Source organism: Macrotis lagotis, chromosome X (genome assembly GCF_037893015.1).
Source record: "Macrotis lagotis isolate mMagLag1 chromosome X, bilby.v1.9.chrom.fasta, whole genome shotgun sequence".
Lineage (NCBI taxonomy): Eukaryota > Metazoa > Chordata > Mammalia > Peramelemorphia > Peramelidae > Macrotis > Macrotis lagotis.
In genome coordinates, this window is record NC_133666.1 from 695,057,440 (window position 1) to 695,078,045 (window position 20,606).

The 20,606-nt window shown below is 51.6% G+C and overlaps 1 protein-coding gene across 5 annotated transcripts in view; it reads right to left on the reverse strand.

The window, feature by feature from the left end:
* The window catches only part of TXNRD2 (thioredoxin reductase 2), a 94,843-nt gene that overhangs the window by 36,534 nt on the left and 37,703 nt on the right, over nt 1-20,606 (reverse strand). For 3 of the 5 annotated variants that reach the window (XM_074206497.1, XM_074206496.1, XM_074206500.1), the window contains exons 12-14: nt 11,085-11,221; nt 5,884-5,979; nt 5,489-5,686 (exon numbers count right to left, since the gene is read on the reverse strand). In XM_074206497.1, the coding sequence (XP_074062598.1) occupies nt 5,543-5,686; nt 5,884-5,979; nt 11,085-11,221 (377 nt within the window). In that variant the 3' untranslated portion in view covers nt 5,489-5,542. Of the gene's footprint in view, nt 1-5,488; nt 5,687-5,883; nt 5,980-11,084; nt 11,222-20,606 lie in introns of those variants that run through there. The other 2 variants (XM_074206501.1, XM_074206498.1) reach the window with 2 other exon arrangements.

The following is a 20,606-nucleotide window of genomic DNA, read 5'->3' on the forward strand; positions in this document are numbered from 1 at the left end:
CCTGAGATGATCTGAAATGGATAAACTAGGCTAGCAAGGGTAGGGAGATGAGCGCCTCTGCCAGACTTTTGGAAAAGGCCCACGTCCAGCAAGGTGACCTAGTAATGGCAGCTCAGCAGCTACAGGGCCTGGCCTTTGCATTTCTTTACCATTGCATCAGAGAGTTCAACCCCCAGGCTTTGGAGACACTGAGTGAGCCAGGCCTTGCCTCTCAGGAAGGACATTCTGAGTAGGGGCAAAGCTCCAAAGCAACCTTGGTGGGGGGAGGGCCAGAAAGGGGTTCCTAGAAAGAGACAGAAGCAGCATTTGGACCGAGGAAGACGAGCAGGACAAAGGTGTGGAGGCTGGAGATGGATGTTACATGGGAGGGGCAGCAATACTGGGACTGCTGGCAAGAAGAGGGGACAGAGAGAAGATTGAGAAAGCTGAGAAGAGGGGACGGGGCCGAGGCAGAGAGTAGGGGGGGACTGGAGGCCAGTGAGGAGCTAGTGGTGAGAAGGGCCTGAGCCAGAAGGTGTCCAAGACTGGACACATCTCCGCCTGCCTCATCCGCATCTCCTTGGTGCTTCCCATCGCCAGCATATGCCCTCCCAGACTCTACCAAGTCAATCGATGCCTGCCTGAGAATCATCACTGCCCCAAAAGGGCCAGAAGCCTATTAGGGACAGAGAAAATCTGCTAAACACTGAGTAACAGACAAGTGACAGTTGGATGGGGTGCAGGCCTGGACATTGGGAGGGAGATTCAGGTTCAAATCCAGTCTCAGACACTTCTGAGCTGGGTGACCTGGGCAAGTCACTCAACCACTGCCTGCCTCAGTTTCTTCAACTGAAAAATGGGGAAAATAACAGCACCTCTTTTACCAGCTGGTTGTGAGGATCAAATCAGATAAAAGTGCTATAGAAACACTATCAACTGTTGTTATTGTTAGGGTTAGCATTAGTAGTACTAGTAGTATTGGCGGTGGCGCTGGGGCAGTGTCCTGCCAGGAGCTGGGATACAAGTTCAGACTGAACCCACGTCTGCCCTCAAGGAGCCTACACTCCGCAGATTTTCTGTTTCACTTTGCTCCATCTTGAACTTGGGAAGTTTAGAACCCACTCGAGACTAGTTTCCCTATTAAATCTGCCACCAGAGATCTTGCCCATCTCCATCTTCAGCCTTGTGGGTTTTTCACTAACAGACGAGGGGGTTGGCACTGATAGCCGGGGGTCCTCCCTCAAAGTCAGGCTGGCTTGTGGCATTCATCACTTTGGTTTTAGATATCCCTCTGACAAAATGTCTAAGAATTTTAGCAGCCATCAAAGCCAAGCTCCTTTTAGGGAAATGTGCCTTCACCCGTGCTCCATCCTGGGGTGCCCTTCTCTGTATTCATGGTTTTTCTCAAAACTCCTCATGATTCTCTATCCACCCACAACAACCCGAGTTATCTTCTGTACATGTTTTACCCCTCCCTCCCCCGACCTGAGTGTCCAGGGCCCCCCCCATTCTGCGCTCTCTCCCCCCTCCCCTCCCCTTCCCTCTCCTGAACTGTGAGTCTCCACAAAACCTAGGCCGTGGGACCCCACTGACCCTTTCTGAAGTTTGACTACCCCATATTGTGGGGCCAGCCACCCTGGGCCTCATCCTGTTCTCTTCTATTGCAAATTGTTTCTAATTTTTTTTTTGTTCTGAACATGATAATCCAGTGAACCTGAGCAGCAGATGAGGGCTGGACATGAAGCCACGACTCCCACCAGGCCAGGCGTCCTTGGTCTGAGTGGTTGGCCGCCCATATGGCTCCCTATCAGAGGTTGACTCCTCATGGTTGGTGGGGTTTCACCCCAAAGCACCCTTGTCCCTCCCTGTTCCTTCTGGCTGCCTTTGTTCCCCAAGGTGGGGTTTCCCAGACAGACTTCTTACTTCTTCCTCCACCCAAGGCCTCTTCTGTTGTCTCCTGGAAACACAGGGAACATGGGACTTTCCAAGGCCATGTCAGGAAAACTCAAGTGCTGGCAAGTCCCACCAAGCTGGAAAAACCTCCCGGCCAGGCTGGGGAAGGGCTGGGTGGGCATCTGTCACCCGGGGGCTGGTCTTGCTGAGTCCAGCAAGTGTGGCCCAACAGAAGCTTGAGTTGTTCTGGAGACACGGGGGGGGGGGGCTGGCATTGGGTGCCCGTTAGGAAGCTGGGCTCTTTGGGAAGCTGGAAGCACTCATTCAGTCATGGAACAGGAACTCCCCATGGGTGGCCTTAGCAACCTGGCCAGTGGTGGGGTGCTTAGCTGGCTTGGGAGTCTCTTCCCCCTTTCACTGTTTTCACAGAAAAGTCCCAGGATCAGGGGCACCCCCAGAGGCTCCCCCATTGTACAGGAGCCAGGGATGCCAAGATGCTCAGCCAAAAAATGGACGGCACCTGCCTTCATGGGAGAGTGCTGACCTGGACCCTGTAGCCGGGTCCAGGTCAGTAGTGAGGGGAGAAGCCCGTCTGTAAGGCCCAGAGCTCAGAGCCCACGCCTAAGAGTGTGTGTGTGTGTGTGTGTGTGTGTGTGTGTGTGTGTGTGTGTGTCTGCATATATGTGAGAGTCATGGTCTGTGGAACACTTGCTCACTGGCCACGGACCACAGCACACCAATCTGAGGAAGGCTCAGAGTTCAGCTCACCCTGACCCCAGGCCTGGCCTTCCAGTCTGTCCCCCCAACACCAGGCAGTGCCAGGCCCTGGTCCAGCCAAGCCAAGGCACCAGCTCAGGACAGGGTGGTGACTCTTCTCGCATGGGAAGGAGGTCTGAGAGCCTTATCGAGGTGTTTCAAGTTCACAGGAGGGAACATGGGCGCAGGGGGACAAACAAAAGTCGAGCATTGCCCCTGCAGCAGCAGGCTCCATGGGCACTGCTGGCAAACCTTGCCCTCCCACCTCAGTGGGTCTATCCCAAGAAGCCTCCAGAAAGTTGGGCTGGGGGCACAGGCCCCCCCACACCTCTGGGACAGGGCCCGACAGGGTAACAAATGAGCTGGGCTTTCCCATGTGCTGCGCAGCTATTAGCAATTAATGGAGCTTCAGAGGCCGTGGTTTGACTCAAACAGTCCAGAAAGGAAAATAAACAAAGGCTGTTTGGCTGCTCCCCATCAGAGAACACAAATCAACATCCCCAAATGGGGCCTGATCCACGCGGCTCGATCAAAGAGGCTCAGAGGGCCAGCCTGTGCCGGGGAGCCCCAGCTGTCAGGACCACGGCATAATGGGGGGCGGGGGGATGAAAGGGAACTGCAAAGCGAGGAAGCCCACAGAGCGGACTTTTGGCCCACGCGACATAAGCCTCCCTTCTGAGCCCACTGCCAGATGGCGAGGGGAGCAAGAGGGCAAGGATACCCACCCCCAGGCTGATCAGAGACAGAATCTGCCCCCAATTGCCTCATCACCTGGCTGGGGATGCCCACTGACACACTGGCCAGTCCTGGGGATCTCAGCTGATCCCCACGGGAACCCCAAGAGCAGGGAGTGAGACAGGAATGAATCAGGGTGCCCTCCAAGGACCCAGAAGACCTGAAAAGACAAGATGACCAGACTCTGGCCAGACCGCAGCCTTAGGCCCAGATCCTGGGGATGGGCTAGGAGACCAAGAAGGGGCAGGGCTGGTAACAGGGAAGGACCAGGCAGGTCCTGGTGTCCCAGGCTGGCAAGGCAGTGCCACCCAGAGACCCCACCAAGGGCCCTTCTCTGGGATCAGCAGTTAAAAACTGAGTGTCTTCAATCCTGGTTTTGGCAATCTGGACCACTCAGAACCAGGGCTGGGCTCAGCTTTCTGGAGATTGTTCCAGGTCTGTTCGTGTGGGGAGCTCGGCCCTAGTGACTAGTGGGGGAAGCTGGGGGTCCAGATATTGCTCAGCTGGACATGACCACCAGATTGACCTCTTAGGCCCTCAGTCTCCTTTTCTGCCCCATTCCAGCTCCAAGGATCTGCGGGTGCAGCTTGAGGAGGAGAAATCTTGATATTTTTTGGAAAGTCTGTTTCCTTGGCTGGAAACACAAAGGGAATCTGAGATGTGTTATGGGAGTGATAACAAAACTAGGAGTTCCACCCAGGTCCCTGGACACACACAGGTAGGAAACTCGACCAGGGGAAATGTAGAACCCAACACTTGGGCACAAAAGAAAAAAAAGCCAGCTTCTCTAGGACAAGACTGGGGAGGCAAGGTGAAAAAGAGCCGAAGGTCTTGGTGGAGTGCAAGCTGACTTTCTCCCTGTTTCTTCTGCTGTTCTGGGGAGGGGCTGAGCTGACCACCAGAGCTCGCAAGGCTCCCCCAGGGACATTCTGTGGCTAATCTGGAGCAGGCCTGGATGGGGAGGCGGGAGTTCCTGCCCCCAGGATCCGCAGAAAAACTGGGTCTGGGGGCGCCGGGGACACGTGATGGCTGGACTCTAGGATCCAAAGGATCAGCCAGGGGAAAATGAGATCCGGCCAGGTCTGCTTGGTCGCAGGGACAGAGTGTCACAGAGACACATCAGACTCCTAAGAGAGGGTGGCCTTGGGAGATGGGTAGACCTCTGTGTTGGGTGTCTTCAGACTGGAGGAGAAGGTCCATGTAGGCAAGGAGAAGGCCAAGTCATTGAACTGGCCGAGGCGGTATTCAGGTCGATAGCTTGACCACTAATGCGGCCGTCAGAATGAAGTGGGCAAGCCAGGAGAATGACAATGGAAAGAAGGCTTCCAAAGGTTGGCACTGTGGCCATGAGAGAGGGAAAAGGGTCCTCAGGCACCCCCAACACCAGGCTGAGAGAGAACTGGCTGCCCTCAGGTCAGAGGCCCAGCCCCAAGCCTGGCCCTAGTGTGCCCCCTAACCGCCAGGCCTTCAGAGGGGTGAACAAGGAGCCCTGCTGCCCACCCCAGGCTTGGCCAAAGGTTCCCAGGTCATCCGTCTCTGGGATAAATGGGATTTGTGTCTTGGATATCTGGCTGATCTCCCTGAAAGGCTGGACAAATCCCAGAGGAGAGAGAGATGGAACGCAGCCTCCCCAGTCATTGGGTCAGGCCCACAGGGCTGAGGGAGCAGGGAAGCAGCCCCCTCTTCATTTAACTGGCCCCTGCTGTTCTCACGGTCCTGAGAGGCCCCACGATGGACAGGAGGGACCAATAGTCAGGGTAACATCTCAGAAAGGGCCAATCTGCCAGGACATCACCTGGTCCAGACCCACTCTGATGGTTGCCCAAAGGTGGCCTGATAAGCCTTAGATGAGAATCATCAGAAGCACCCCTGGACCCCCCAATCTGTGCAAAAGCCACGTGATTAACAGCCTCAGCTTAGTCCCATCCTGGTCTGGAATCGCTGTCCTCAGTTCCCCACTAACCTGCTGCTGGGGAAGCTGAAGACCCCCTCCATGGCTAGCCACGGCAACGGCCACACCCCAGGCCAGGTTCACTGACCCCCCTCCACGGCTGACCATGGTGACGGCCACGTCTCAGACCAGTTTCACTGACCCCCCCCACCATGGCTGGACATGGTGATGGCCACGCTCCAGGCCAGGTTCACCCCATTCCTTGCCCACCCTACATTACCACCTCTCTCATCCCTTGTTCCCTGCATGTCCACCCAGGACCCTCTCACTGTCTCGTACCTCAATGCCTTCTTCTCCATAGCGTTTCTCCGCCTGTTCCTCTGATAGTCCCACGCAACCATATTCCAGGGGAGTGAAGACTGTGGTGGGCACCTGAGGGGGTAACAGAAGCGGGCATTGTTCTGGGCCAGGGAAGAGTAACAGGTGATTGTCTAGCATGGCCACACTCGCCTAGGTCACTGGACACAGCCCACAGGTCATGGCCTCATGCCCCCCCCCCCCCTCCAGAAAAATGACTCACAGGGACTTTGGCGCACCCAACTCCAAACCCACCATCTCCTATGACTCACATTTTCGTAGTCCATGAGCTCTGTGGACTGTCCGAAGAGACGCCGTGCCAGCAGCTTCCCTGCCATTATGGCTGTGGGGGTCAGCTCTGGACGACCCTGAACAAAACATCATAGACATGATAATGAGGAGCTAAAGAGACCCTCCCTCCACCCTGGCACATGGCCCTCCCTTCCCCCTCCCCTTAGCCAGTCCATGCCCGTGCCTGCTGAGCATCCTCGGGTGAAAGGCCAGAGCTCCCTTTGGCAGCCAGGTTATGGCAATTCATTTACAGCTATGTGATCTCAGGAGCAGAGAAATGGAAGCATACAGGGCAGCCAGAGAAGAGGTATGAAAAGAGGATTACTGGAAGGGGCCACCGGGGCTTGGTTCACCGGACACTCCCTACATTGATGAGACTACAGTCAACCCCCTTCATTCCCTCCCTAAAAAGAGGACAGTGAAAGGGGATGTGGGCCACAGTGAGAATGGTTGATCCCAGGCAGGTCGGCTGGGCGACGTCCAGGCCTGTGGGAAGGCGGGGGAGCCACCAGTGGCTTCTCCTTGTGGGTCATTGGGTAGAGACAAAAAGAGAAAGCCATGAGCTCACAAATGAGAGAATCCAAAGACATGGGAAAACCACTTCATACCAAAAATCACGAGAAAGGGTCAAAAGACCTACATGGACAAAAGTACTCATAGAGACTCTTTTTAGAATGGTAAAGAACTGGAAGGGGAGGGGATGCCCATCCATGGGGGAATGGCTGAACAAGTTGTGGGACATGAATGTGATGGAAGATGACTGTCCTGTAAGAAATCGGGGCAGTCGGACTTTAGAGAAGCCTGGAAAGACTCGCGTGAACTGATGGGAGCAGAGCCAGGAGAACGCCGTCCACAGCAGCAGCCCCACTGGTGATGGCCAGCTGTGGTGGACACAGCTCCTCCCAGCAGTTCAACAATCAAGGACAATCCTCAGAGACCTGCTAGAGATGATGCCGTCCACATCCAGAGGAAACACTAGTGCAGAGCAAAGCAGACTGTGCTCACTTTTTAAAACTTCTTTTGTTTTTCTTTCTTTCTCATGGTTTTCCCCTCTTTGTTCAAGTTTCTCTTTCACATGGCTAATATAAAAATATGCTAAATACAATTATCGCCCAAGTACAACTTTTACCAGATTGTTTGCTGCCATGGGGAAGGGGGAGGGAAGGGATGGTGGTAGAGGAAATAAGGAACTCATAAACTTGCAAATGGATGAATTTTGAAAATTACCTTTGTATAAAATTGGAAAAAAATAGTAAAGGAAACCACATCAGGCTTAGAACTCAACCAATAGATCAGAAGCCCTTGTAAGTCTCAATGATGAACTCCATTTATTTTCCAGTTTCTCCTCCCTCCCCTTTCTTCCATTTTCTCATCTCTCCATTTCCGTCCTCCCTCCTTCCTTGTCTCTCCTCTCTCCCCTACCTTCCTTATCTCTCCTCCCTTTTCTTTCCTCCCTCCTTCCTTGTCTCCTCTCTCCTTTCCTCCTTCCTTGTCTCCTCTTTTCTTTCTTCTGTTTCCTCCTCTCTCCTCTCTGCCTTCCTCATCTCTCTTCTCTCCTTTGCTCCCTCCTTCTTCTCTTTCCTTTCTCCCCTTTCCTCCCCTCCCTCCCCTTTCCTCCCTGCTTCCTTCTCTCACCTCGCCTCTGCCCTTCCCTTTCCTCTCTTCCTTTCTACCATTCTTGCTCAGGGGAAGGCCCCATACTCAGCCAAGTTCAAGGGGACCTGCACTCTTGGGCCAGGGCCACCTTTGGCTACTCTGCCCCACCCAGGATGCTGATAGCCGTCGGACCCACTTTCAGTTTTTCCCCAGAACAGGAACCTAAACTCAGGCTGCCGAACCCACATCTCTGTTATCCATTTGGATTCAAACTAGACAGGCCCGTTCCCTCCTGGGCCATGACAAATTCCTCAATCTTAGCCCTCCTTGCTTTATCCAAGATCCATCGGGTCTCAGCTCCTGCTCGGCCACTCCACACATGCCTTTGGCCAGATGAAGCCTGCCAAGTGTTTTTTCTTCCCCACATTTGCCTGAAACGCGGCTGCCAATCACTGCCGGAGCAGGAAATACAGATGTTGTTTTGGCATTCCAAAAATGAATGGAAGATCGGAAGGGCAGATAAAATTGTGAAAGCCGTGCCTCGCATACCATGAAGCTTGACTAATTACTGAAACATCCATGGATACAGAGCACAAGATCTAATTAAGTCCTGTTTTCTGGTAAACCCTGGGTCCAAACACAGATTCCTGTTGTTGTGAACTGCTCCAAAGGAGCCTTCCACCAAGCCTGGAATCAGGAGTCAGGGCCAAGTCAAGTCCTCGGATACAGGGGTGGATGTTTTCGACCCTCCTCACGTTGGTCTTGGTTTCCAGAACCGGACACAAGTCACAGGCCACTCTGCTATTTGGCCCACTGTTGGAGACATGCACTGGAACAGTCTGAGATAAAGGGGAGGCCAGCCTGTTCTGAGCCACAGCTTTAGAGGCTGCCGATAGGAAAGCTCCAAATGTACACACAGTTAATGGGCCAAGAATAATGGTGTTATCGGAGGGTGGAGTATATCCAGAATGTACACAAAAGCCTCCCCTAAAATAATCAGGTCTTCACACCATTCACAAGGAGAGGATGTGTTCCTCCTGAGATAATGCCCCAAACAACTGCACTGCCCTGATAATTGTGGGGTACCTTGCCACTGTCCACATGGAAAAGTGTGCAGTTTCAATGAGGGAGGGCTGAGAGCCTTTCCATTTCTTGACACATTTTGTTTTGACTCAGCAGTCAGCTCCCAGACTGCCAGCCTGGCGCTCCCTGACTCCGCTGCCCACCTCTGCACCAACTAATAGATAGCTTCCTGGGTTCCTGGGTTTCTCCAAATCCCCCTTTTATTAACAAGGCACTGGGGTTAAGTGACTTGCCCAAGGTCACACAGCTAGGTCATTATTAAGTGTCTGAGGCCAGATTTGAGCTCAGGTCCTCCTGACTCCTGTGTTGGTGCTCTGTCCACTGTGCCATCTAGCTGCCCCAAGCATGGTTTCTCTGAATCTTTATCTTTTTCACTCCCCATGGGAAAGCGGCGCCCCATTCAATCTCCAGGCCACACAGTGTTCAGATATCCATCTGGTGCTGCCAACCACATCTGTGCCCAGAGGGGCTTCTCATTTCCTTGGGATGTCGCCCCAGGACTGGAAGAATAACCACAGCAACACCATGATCACAGGAGCTGGGACTGCTCTGGCTGGGAGGTCTACAAAGCATTTTTCAAATCTGATCCTCACACTGACTGAGGGAGGGAGGTTTTCATTAGGATGCCCATTTTATAGTGGACGTGACAGGTGGGCCAAGGTGAAGTGACCCACCCAGGGCCACAAAGCTACCGAGTGATTGCCAGCTCTCCTATTAGAAGAGCATAAAGAGCTCTCAGTGGCAGTGGGTCCTCACCTACCAGGGGGGTCTGGACACCCCGGGAAATGCCAATTCTACTTTTGAGCTCAAAGCAAATACAGACCATGCACTTGGATAAGGAAACATCTATCCAGAAACTTCCATGACTGGAGAGTAGCCACGAGAGCCCATTCAAGGTAGAAGGGACTTCAAAGGTAACCTGGCTTAAGGATCAGGGCTCAGAGTTGGGAGGGAGCTCCAGGGCCCCCTGACCATAAGAGCCAAGGTCCTGGTGGGAGGGTTCTCTCACCCACAGCTGCCAAGGTCTGGAGCTGGCAGTTTTCCCCTGGACTATCAGCCTCCTGGGAGACCCCAGGTGGTGCTGCCACCCCTGTTGATCCTCAGAGCTTTGGTCAAAGATGCTCAGCTCCATGTCCAACAGAGCCAACCCCATCCTAGAGGCTGCCCAGGAGTCCAACTCTCAAGCCACATCTGCTTGGGACATGAGGTGGCAAAGGGAGGGTTCTGTCCACACAGGTCGGTTCTATTTGTGTCCAAACTACCAGCAGTAGGGATACCTCTGGGCCTCAAGGGTCACAAAGGGTCTGAATCAGCAACCCCTTTAGGGAGCCTGGGGGGTTGGCCTCAGTTGGGGGCACCTGGGCACCAGTTGGGAGAAACAGCAGCAAGTCACAGTCCTTCTCTGGGCCTCAGTCTGTTGTCTCAAAATTGGACAGAATAATATTTTCCCTTCCTCACTGATGTAGTTATTTTGAGACAAGGGACAAACCATCAGGGTCACAGGAATGGAGACTTTGAATGAACAGGATAGAGTAGAAAGAGCCCAAGGTGGAGCTTCTGACCCTGCTCTGACCCTCAGGAGCTGTGTGACCATGGGCAGGGGCTGTACCAGGGCCTGAGGGGCAAATGAAGAGGCCAGGAGAGCAAGAAGAAAGGGAGGAAAGGAAGGAAAGAGGGAAGGAGGGAGAAAAGAAGAAAAAAAGAGAAGGAGAAAAGGAGGCAGGAGGAAGGAAGAAAAGAGGAAGAGAAGGTGGGAGAATAGAAGGGAGGGAGGGGGGAAAGAGGTAGGAAAGAGGAAGGGAGGAAGGAAAGGAGGAGGGAAGAAGGAACAGAGAGAGGGAGGAAGAAAAGAGGAAGAGAAGAGGGAGAAGGAAGGGAGGAAAGAAGAAGAAAGGAAGGGAGAAAGGGAGGAAAGAGGAAGGGAGGAAAGAGGGAGGGAGGAAAGAGGGAGGGAGGGAGGGAGAGAGGGAGGAAGAAAGGGAGGAAGGAAGGAAGGGAAAAAGGGAGGAAGGGAAAAAGGGAGGAAGGAAAAAGGGAAAAAGAAAAGAAGGGAGGAATGGAGGAAGGGCAGGTTGGGAGGGAGGAAAGAATTGAGACAGGGAGGGTGGATGAAAGAAAGGAAGGAAGGAGGGAGGGAAAGAGGAAAAAAAAGAGAAGAGGGAGGATGGCAGGGGGAAGGGAGGTAGGCCCTTGGAGGATTGTCTTTAAATCCTAACTTAGCCAACCGCAGAACAAGTCCAGTTTTAAGAGGTATTATTCCCAGCTCTTTCCAGTCTACTAATCATAAAAATCATCATCTTTGGGGTTTTGATTTAGGCTTCCCTCTGAACTTAGGGTGAGAAAGAGGGTCTGGGATGAACCCAGGGTTGGGCTGAACAAGCCAAAGGCCGCATGATCCAGGATGGCACTCTAGCTGCTAGAAGCGTCAGGCCACCGGGCTGAGCTTGGAGCCAGGTTAGGGTGGGCTCCTGTGCATGACCCCCTCCCTTCTGGGGGGGTGTACCTCTGCGATGTCCCCGATGGCATAAATATGTGCTACCGAAGTTGTGTCACTGGAGTTGACCAGGACCTTCTGCGACTCCGGGTGAAGCTTCACCCCAACCTTCTCCAAATTCAAACATCTGGTTTCTGGAACTCGACCTGAGGGAACCAAAGAGAAGCCTCAGAAGTTTTGAGCAGTTTTGATCTCGATCCCCCAGTTTACAAATCCTTGACACGATGCCACGGCCTGATTAAAAACAAATTCAGAATTTCCATTTGGAAGTGGTAAAACATTACATTAAAATGATGGATGAAGGGATTTTCTCTTTGGGGAAAAATGCTCGTGTGATTACAGACCTGAAGCCTTCCAGCCCAGTCTGCATCCTACAAGTGGTGTTGTCGGCTCAGAAGATGGCAGGGAACATCCTATGCTGGAGTCGCTTCAGCCATTCCCCAAGGGCAGGACCCCCCTAACATCCTGACCCCAATCTGACTGAGTTTCTTGGAGAGGGTGCCATTTCCGGGTGTGTCATGAGGTCCCCTGCAGCCATCAGATTGGTGGGGGTCCTCTGGGTTTTAGAAAGAGGGCTGGTAGGGGCAGCTAGGTGGCGCAGTGGATAAAGCACCGGCCCTGGAGTCAGGAGGACCTGAGTTCAAATCTGATCTCAGACACTTAATAATGACCCAGCTGTGTGGCCTTGGGCAAGCTGCTTAACCCCATTGCCTTGCAAAAAAAAAAAAAGGGCTGGTTTATTGAACTTTTATAATCAAGTGGCTCAGCTAGAGCTGCTATGGGGAGGGAGCCGGTGGTACAAGTGTGTGTTCAGTCATTTCAGTAACGTACAACCTTCCATGACCCCATTTTGGAGTTTTCTTAGAGTGGAAAGAGGAAGGAGGGAGAAAGGAAGAAAAGAAAGAGAGAAGGAGAAAAAGAGGAAGGAGGGAAGAGGAAGGAAGAAAAGAGGAAGGAAGAGAAGGTGGGAGAAAAGAAGGGAGGAAGGAAGAGAGGGAGGGAGGAAAGAGGTAGGAAGGAAAGCAGAAGGGAGGAAGGAAAGGAGAAAGGAGGGAGGAAAGAAGGGACAGAGGGAGGAAGAAAAGAGAAAGAGAAGAGGGAGAAGGAAAGGAGGGAGGAAAGAAGGAGGAAGGGAGAAAGAGGAAAGGAGGGTGGAAGGAAAGGGGGGAGGAAGAAAGTTTATTTTACAGAAAAGGAAACTGAGGCAAATAGGGTGAAGTGACTTGCCCATGTTCACAAAGTAAGTGTCTGATGCTGAATTTAAACTCAGGGAGAAGAGTCTTCCCAATTGCAAGCCCTGCCCTCTTTCCCCATGCTACCTAATGGGACAAGAAATGGCAAACAGTCTGTCTAAAAATAAATTCCAGGCCAGGAAGGCTAAATGGAGGCAACAGGACTCAACACAAGAACTGATTGAGCACCAACCGTGCCAGTGGCAACAAGAGGGTCTGTGATGGGGGCAAGCACAAAATGATGGTGGCAAAGGTCTGGGACCTCAGAAAAGGGCTATTGATCACTGGGAACTGGCAGAGCAGATGCTGGGACATGAATGGCTTAGGATGCATAGTGGTTTGAGGCAGGGCAAGTGGGGGGACCTCAGAGAATCCTGGGAAGGGCTGCACGAATGGGGCTACGTGAGCAGAGCCGGCAGAAGAACATAGCACAGACCGAGACCTGGGAAGATGTCAGAGGGCTTAATGGCTAGACCCATGCCCAAGGGAGCAGCCACCCTCACGGCAGAGCCAATGGTTCTACACTGAGACTGGATGGACAATGTTGGGCATCTGTTTTGCTTGACTTTCTATATTTCTTACAATGCATGGTTTTCTTTCTCTCTTTTTGTCCCCACAGGAGGGGATTTTGATTAACTGAGACAAATTAAATTCTATAAAAATTCATTAAAAAAAATCAAAGACTAGAGTAAGGGAGTGACTAATTGGAGATGAAGGCCGGTAGAAAAGCTGATTCCCAGGGCCCAGCCTCTATCTTCCCAAAGAAGAATATTCTCTGCTGAGGAGAGTTGGCTCAGCTGATACAAGAAGCTGGGGGAGAAAAAAGATTGAAGCAACAGCTGGGGATAGTCCCCAGTGGCACAATGTTGGTCGACAGTGACTCTAACTGTCCAAGTGCCAGAAGAAAGGGAGATTTGGGTACATTTGACAGATCCAGACCTAGGAGAGGCCTTAAGATCAGACGGGGTAATCCGGAACAATAAGAACCATCACTATCCCAGACATCCAAAGCCTTTGAAAAGAGACACACCGCCTTCTCAGCCGCCAGGGCCGGCGTCAGCGTCGGGCTCAGCCAAAGCCATGGCGCATCCTTGCTGATGCTGGGGCTGGGGGTCCTGGGAGGTAGGATCCAGCCAAAGCCACCCTGTTATCAAAAGGAAAAGTCCATCTCGAGCTGGGTTGGTGGCACGCCATCAGATGCAGCAGGGCCCAGATGGGGACCATCTCGGAAATCGGGAGAACACAGGAGAAGCAACTGTCTCCTCAGCGCTTTACTGTGATTTACTCGACTCATCATAATGAATTGAGTTTCTACTGAATTATCCATTTGCAGTGTTTGCTTCTTTGGAGTTGATGCTGCATTTTTAGTATTTCTGGCTATTTGATTATCTATGCCTGTGACCAAATGTACTGTGATCAAAACTACAAATAAGTCTGTTGAATAGCCAGGGGGCCCAGCTAAGCCTTGGGCACATCAATTGGTAGCAGCTCAGCCCAGCACAATTATATAGCTTCCTCCACAGGTAGAAACAGGAGGGGCAGCATGATGGCACAGTGGCTAGAGCACCGGGACTGGAGTCAGGAAGATCTGAGTTCAAATCTAGCCTCAGATAATTACTGGCTGTGTGAGCCTGTGTAAGTCACTTTACCCTATGGAGCTCTGTTTCCTCGTCTGTCAAATGATCTGGAGAAAGAAATGGCAAATCAATCCGGCATTGTTGCTAAGAAAACCCCAAATGAGGTTACAAAGAGTTAGAAATAACTAAAAATGACTGAAAAATAGAGAACGGTGGATGCTGAAGTTTACACCTCAGCTCTAACAGGGCTGGGGTTGTTGTATGACTTCGGCCACGTCCAGCAGCCCCCTCTCCTCATCTGAACACGCTGACCTCCACAGCCCCCTTTGGCTCTTGGGGCCTGTGACCCAGACTGATGAACTCTCTCACCTGAAGCCCCCCTGACCAACAGCATCAGGAGCTCTTGGGGAGTGGGGCTGGTCCTTTGCCTTTGTTGTAGCCCTAGCTCTTGGCAGAAGGCCTGGCCCAGGGAAAGGCCTACAAGAACTTTGCTGACAGACAAGGGGACAAAATGGGAGATGTGTGTCTTCCTGTGTTATCAGGTCCCTTTTCTCTGTTTTCTGTGTTTATTCTGCTGGTCCACTGAGACCCTGTGCTCCCTGAAATTGGATCCATACAAAAGCTGTGTGGGTTCAGAGGAGCTTGGGAAATCCTATGATTAACAAGGAAGTCAGACCAAGTATAACAGCAATGCTTTCACACTGAAGTTAAAATGATTCTATGTTCAGTCCTCACATAGGGAAAAGGATGAGAAAAACTGAGGCCTTTGATATATATATTAACAGAAGGAGAATTAACCAAAAGAGAGGCAGGTTTTTCCAAAAAGGCTTATTCTGGCTCAAGCAGGGGGGCAGCCTGGGGCCTCTGGAGGGCCTTGGTTTCCCCTTCTGTTCAATGGGAGTCATCCTACATGCCCTCCAAGCTCCCACATCACCAGCACCCGCTGCCTCTTCTTCTGCTGTCGGCACCAGCCCCCTCCTCAGGCCTGACACTATCAGGCAATGACAATAATAAGCCTCAGAGACCTTATCTTGCCTCGGATGTGAAACAACTTCCGCCTGTTGTATTTCTTTGTGTACCAAGAGCAAAGCCTGGATAGTCTGCAAACAGACAGCTAATGGGTTTTCTAGTTTCCCCCGTCTTCCTGCCTCAGCACTGTGCCCAGAGAGAGTTTAGCACGCAAGGGTGCTCAGGAGGCCCTTGGGGACCCCATCCCCCCCCACCTGCAGCAGGTGAAGGGTTGGGAGAGAGTGGGGGGGGGTCAGTACCCCTGCCCTGTATGAGATGGGGCCCCTTAATATAGGCAGGGTCAGCAGCTGTAGCTCCAGAAAGAAGGGTCTGGCCTGTGCTCTCTGACCACTCCGTAGGGTCTCTGCAGTATGCTGCCAATGCTGGCCTGTCCCACTGGCTGCTCTTACTGCAGGCTTTGGTGTCCTGAGGGGGACCTGGTCTGTGACATGGGCAGACAGTGATATGAGCATTGAGCTGGACCACAACAGAGAGAGAGAGAGAGAGAGAGAGAGAGAGAGAGAGAGAGAGAGAGAGAGAGAGAGAGAGAGAGAGAGAGATGGGAAAAGGCCAGAAAGCACCCTCTCAGCCAACAAGGTCGCCTCTGTCTCCTCACTGGGAGGAGTGGAAAGAGAGGAGGAGGTCAGGGCCTGCCTGGGGCACCATTCATTTATCTTCTTTCTCCATCAGAAAGTGGTCGCCCATTATGGAACCAGAGAGTGGCCATCAAGCCTGGCCCTCCAGGAAAGGAAGAGGTCTCTGGTCTGAGGGAAGAAGCCCATTCCACACTGGGACAGCTCTGCTGTTGGGAAGGTTTTCCTGATCTCTGGTCCTCTCACCACCTCATAGAACTTCAAACCCCAGACTAGAGCTGCAATGGTTCCTCTACATCCTCTTTACTTCCCACTGATTAAAGCAGGAGACATTTAAGTCCATTGACCAGAACCCTGGGCCACTGGCTCCAATAATCATCTGCCTAATGGCAGATGTGCATCTGGTGGCAGCTCCCAATTGGCGTTTCTGAGATCACAGAGTTGTGGGGCATTGCTTCGTGTGTATCCATTTTGTTCTGCTCCCAACAAAAACCAGCTCGGGGCTGTGGTGTGACTGGCCGGGGGAGCTCACCATTCATTTTAATGGAAAGGAAGCATGCTTTAACCTTAGCTGCTGTCACTGATAGGAATTTGGACACAATCCTTGATGGTCTGCCCCAGTTTAGACTTGTTCTGCAATGGGGGAGGGGAGAGATAGTTTCCAGTTTGGTGCTCATCATAATGCAATGATCAATAGGCCAGGATATCCAGACCACAGCCTGCCCAGCTGTTGCTTCCAGCTTCCCACTAGAGCAATCCTGCTCATGTGAACACCCTGGTACTTTGGGGACCTTTCCTTCTGGTCCTGACTTCTTTGGGAGTAGAACCACACAAAGGGGGCACACTGTGGTGTCAGAGTGATTTGTGGTTCCATTAACAACAATGTACTTGCATTTCCCCAGTCCTTCCCTGATGACTTCCATCCTTTATCATCTTTGCCAAGGGGAGGGAAGGGAATAAGCATTTGTGAAGGGCTTCACAAGTGATCTCTTTGTTCCTCACAAGAGCCCTAGGAGAAAGGTGCTATGATTACCCTTATTTTTACAGCAGAGGAAATGAGGCAAGGAAGTGGCTTGTCCAAGGTCTTGTCCTCTGTCTGAGGCCAGATCTGAACTCTAGTCTTCCAGACTTGAGGCCCACCAACTGCTGAGTTGATGGATATGAAATGACAAAACTGTTTTAACCTGAATTTTTACTCTTAGTTATTTGAAGTTCTGGATCATTTGTACAACATTTCTGGAAAATAATTCCTCTTCTTATTTTCTGGGGAGTGGCTCTTGTTCTTGCAGTTTTATGTCATGTGCCTCTAGATTTTGGTGTCCAATTTTTATCAAAGATGTTTGATTCAAAGATTACTTTTCTTCTTTTATTTGCATTGATTTTGTTCATACTAAAAATTACTTTTGAAAGGGTATTGTGAGAATGCCTTGGCTCACATAGTACTTGGTCACAGAATTTCTTCTTTATTTTCATTTTTTTAGGTTTTTGCAAGGCAAATGGGGTTAAGTGGCTTGCCCAAGGCCACACATCTAGGTAATTATTAAGTGTCTGAGGCCAGATTTGAACTCAGGTACTCCTGACTTCAGGGCCGGTACGCTATCCACTGTGCCACCTAGCCGCTTCAGTCATGGAATTTCTGATTTTAAAAGTGCTGGTGCTATTCTGGCTGCTTACTAGAATATGTATATGGGAATATGTACATGTGAGTATATGTGACATATCCTCCTGGCCTGCAAAGCGGCGGCAGTGGCGGCGAGTGGCAGCAGCAGGAATTTTGTGTAGCCAGCAAACCAGGAAGACGACTGAGGCAAGGGCCTGTCTTTTCTTTGGAATCCTCCAGAATGTGCTACATACAAGGTTTTGACAGTTGTTGAGCTGAATTATGGATGCTACAGAGAGAACAGCTGGTAATGAATGTGGTAACAATTCAGAATCCAACACCCCAGTGCACCCTGGGCTGTGTCAGTGGGGAGAATTAGGCGAGATTAACCCAGGAATCGAGATAAGGGGCATTACTGGAGCTTTTACAGTTCAAAGGTTAAGAACCCCCCCCCCCCCCCGGCCGTGCTGGTCCCTGGAGGGGAGTTTTGGTTCCGCCTCCACCAAAGGGCCATGCAGGGTTATGTCCCCTGGACCCTGGCAGGAGGTGAGTCACAGATGGAACATGTCAAAGTGAAGGTCCTTTTCTCCTCACTAATTTGAAGGCCTTTAGAAAATGGGCTTTTGACGTTGGGGCACACTGAACCCTTTGTGGAGCTCCTGCCAGGACATAGGGCATCCTGGTGTCCGGAGATGACAGGGGGCAGGCTGGGAGCTTTTCAGTTTTCCAAAGGGCTTAGAGTCTAATTCCTTTGGCTAGGAAAGGTGATTTGATTTCAAAGGCATACTTCTCATAGCTCCCCACTGGGGAAGTCCAAACAACAGGGAGCATGGGATGGGGCTTGGAAATGTTCTCATTCCAGTGTCTCCATCTGGGAGATGAATCCCCCGTGTGAAAGGCTAAGCTTTAAGTCTTCAGCTGCTCTCTCGCAGCCCCAAGTCAAAACAGGGAGGCTGGGACAAGCCGTGCTGCTCGTTTCATCTGTGGGTCTTAGATGGTCTAGGACTTCGAGCATCATTAGCCACAGATTTTGGTCCATCTGACCACAGAAGGATCGTTTTCAAATTTTTAAAAATTGCTACAGGGAGAGTCCCAGAGCAACCTTCTCTCTCAGTTCAGATGATGACTTCTCTGGGACTCCAGGCCATTTGAGCATAGGGTCTGAGGGGAAGGGACCCTTGAGACCATCGAGTCCAACCCTCTGATTTCACAGCTGAGGAAACTGAGATCCAGAGAGGGAACAGGACTTGTCCAATGGGCCTCCAGTGCTCCTGCCTCCCAAGCTCACTCTCTGTTCATCCAGCTCCTTGTCCACATCCTCTCACTGTAGTCTTCTGAACTCAATCCTGAGCTGCCCCTCTAAGATCACCCCAGCAGCCAGGAAGGGGGTGTATGTCCCAAAGCCTATGGGGTCGCGTGAAGGCTGCTGGAGGGTTCCAGCACCAGAACTGTCACATAAATTTGCACATCACAATCCAAGCGCTACAATGGCACATACATCAGATAAAATGACTTTTTTTTAATGTTACCCATGGCACCATCCTTCAGGTATAGAGATCATTGTTGGTGGAGTGCTGACTACTTTGTCAGATACCTAGATGGCACCACACAGTACAAGGAGCACTGGGGCTAGAGTTAGGAAGATCTGAGTTCAAATCCAGTCTCAAGAGATTTCTTTACTGAGCAAGCCTGAGCAAGTCAGAAATGGGCATCGCCCGGGGCTGCCGTGAGATCACATGATCTAATAGAATGTCTGACACACTCTTCCTCCCTCCATCCTTTCCTTCCTTCCCCTTCCCTTCTCTAGTCACCCAATCAGGAACCATTCTGGGGATGTGATAGAGCCAGGGCTCAAGGACCACTGGTGGGATGTGAGCCAGAAGCTCTGCTGGCCCCGATCTGGACTTGAAAGCCCCAAGAATGCGTGGTCTGTGGTGGCAGTTGATGTTCCCCACCCACCACAGGAAGGATTCTCAAGGCTTTAGTTTCTTTTTCCTATAGGAGTAGTCACTTCATGGACTACAGTCTCATGGTGGGGAGAGCTTGTCCCTGATGTCCCTACCCCAGGCAGAGGTCCCGGACCCTCAGCTCCAACACTCCAGGCCATGGTACTTGGGCTGCCCACCTGCTTCGACTGTGGCCCAACTCGTTCCTCCTGCAGACTCCTCCCCTGCCCCCTCGCCCACTGTCTCCTGAACAGAGCACAAATTCTTCCCACTGGGGTTCCAGGACTCCCTACTCAGCTTATAAGCCCCTGCCTTCATACCCTCTGAGTCACCCTGGGTGGGGGGAGACCCTTTGTTCAGGGCTGCCCTTGGGGAGCCTCCCTTCCCTCCCCCCACCTTGAGAGCTCCATTAGTGAAACAAAGGTAAAGAAGTGCTTCTCGAAGTCTGAGCAGATCAATGTTTCACCACAAGGGGCAACAGGCTTGCTCCCTGATAACCCCAGATGGGGAGCAGATGAGAACATCACAGAAGGATGAGAAGCCCCTGCTTCCTTTGAGACTCCAGTCCAGCCCCGCTGTCCACTTGTCCCCAGGTTTCTCTCCATATTGATTAGCATTTTTTTCTGTATGTTGGCTCCCCCCTTGGCAGGAGGAGGGCAAGAAAGGAAGCAAACAGGTATTAATTAAGCACCTACACAGGCCAGGAACTTGATGAATATCACCTCACTTATCCTTGCCATAATCTGGGGAGGGAGATGCAGTGATTATTCCCCATTTTGTAGATGAGGAAACTGAGGCAAAGAGGTGAAGTGACTTGCCCAGGATCACACTGCTAGGAAGTTTCTGAGACTAGATTTGATTTCAGGTCTTAGTGACTCCAGATTTGGTGCTCTGATACTGTGGTGTCTCCTAAATGGCCTAATTCTCTCAGATAAGAAGCTCCCTGAAGGTAAAGCCATTTTTCTCTTTAAGTCTTTCTATCACCAGAACCTAACAGGGGTCAGCATTCTTTGGATAGGGGTGGGAGGCCAAGCCAACACAGCAAATGACCCCCTGACCCATGTTACAGGGCTCTTAAAAACATGAAGAAGCCAGAAGGCCAACATTTGACACCGATTAGGAATTCTTTCAGTTCAAATTTCCCTATATCAAGTTTGTGTCTAATGATGTATCTCTGTCCTTGAGATGCATTAAAATTACAGCAGAAAACCTGATTAAATGCCACAGGGGTTGATAGGAAGGAAAAATGTGAGCCCCAACAAGCATTCCCCGGCGCAGCTGCTTCAGATCTCTATGGGAGTTCTGGACCAGCTGTGGGCCATCAGCAGGCAGAGGCGGTCCTGAAGGGTATTGTTCCCTGGCCCACCCTCGCCAGAGCCAGGCGTCGCAGGATGTGGGGAAGGGAACCTGACCCAAGGGAGCTGCCGAGGAGACGCTCACCTGCTAACCCAGGCACATGAGGGACACCCACAGATATCACAGCTACCAAGAGATTTCACAATCTTTGCTCCCTAAATGATGGGAAAACTTACATTCCTTCCAATTTCATGCTTGCCTTGAGGATGTAGGATGATG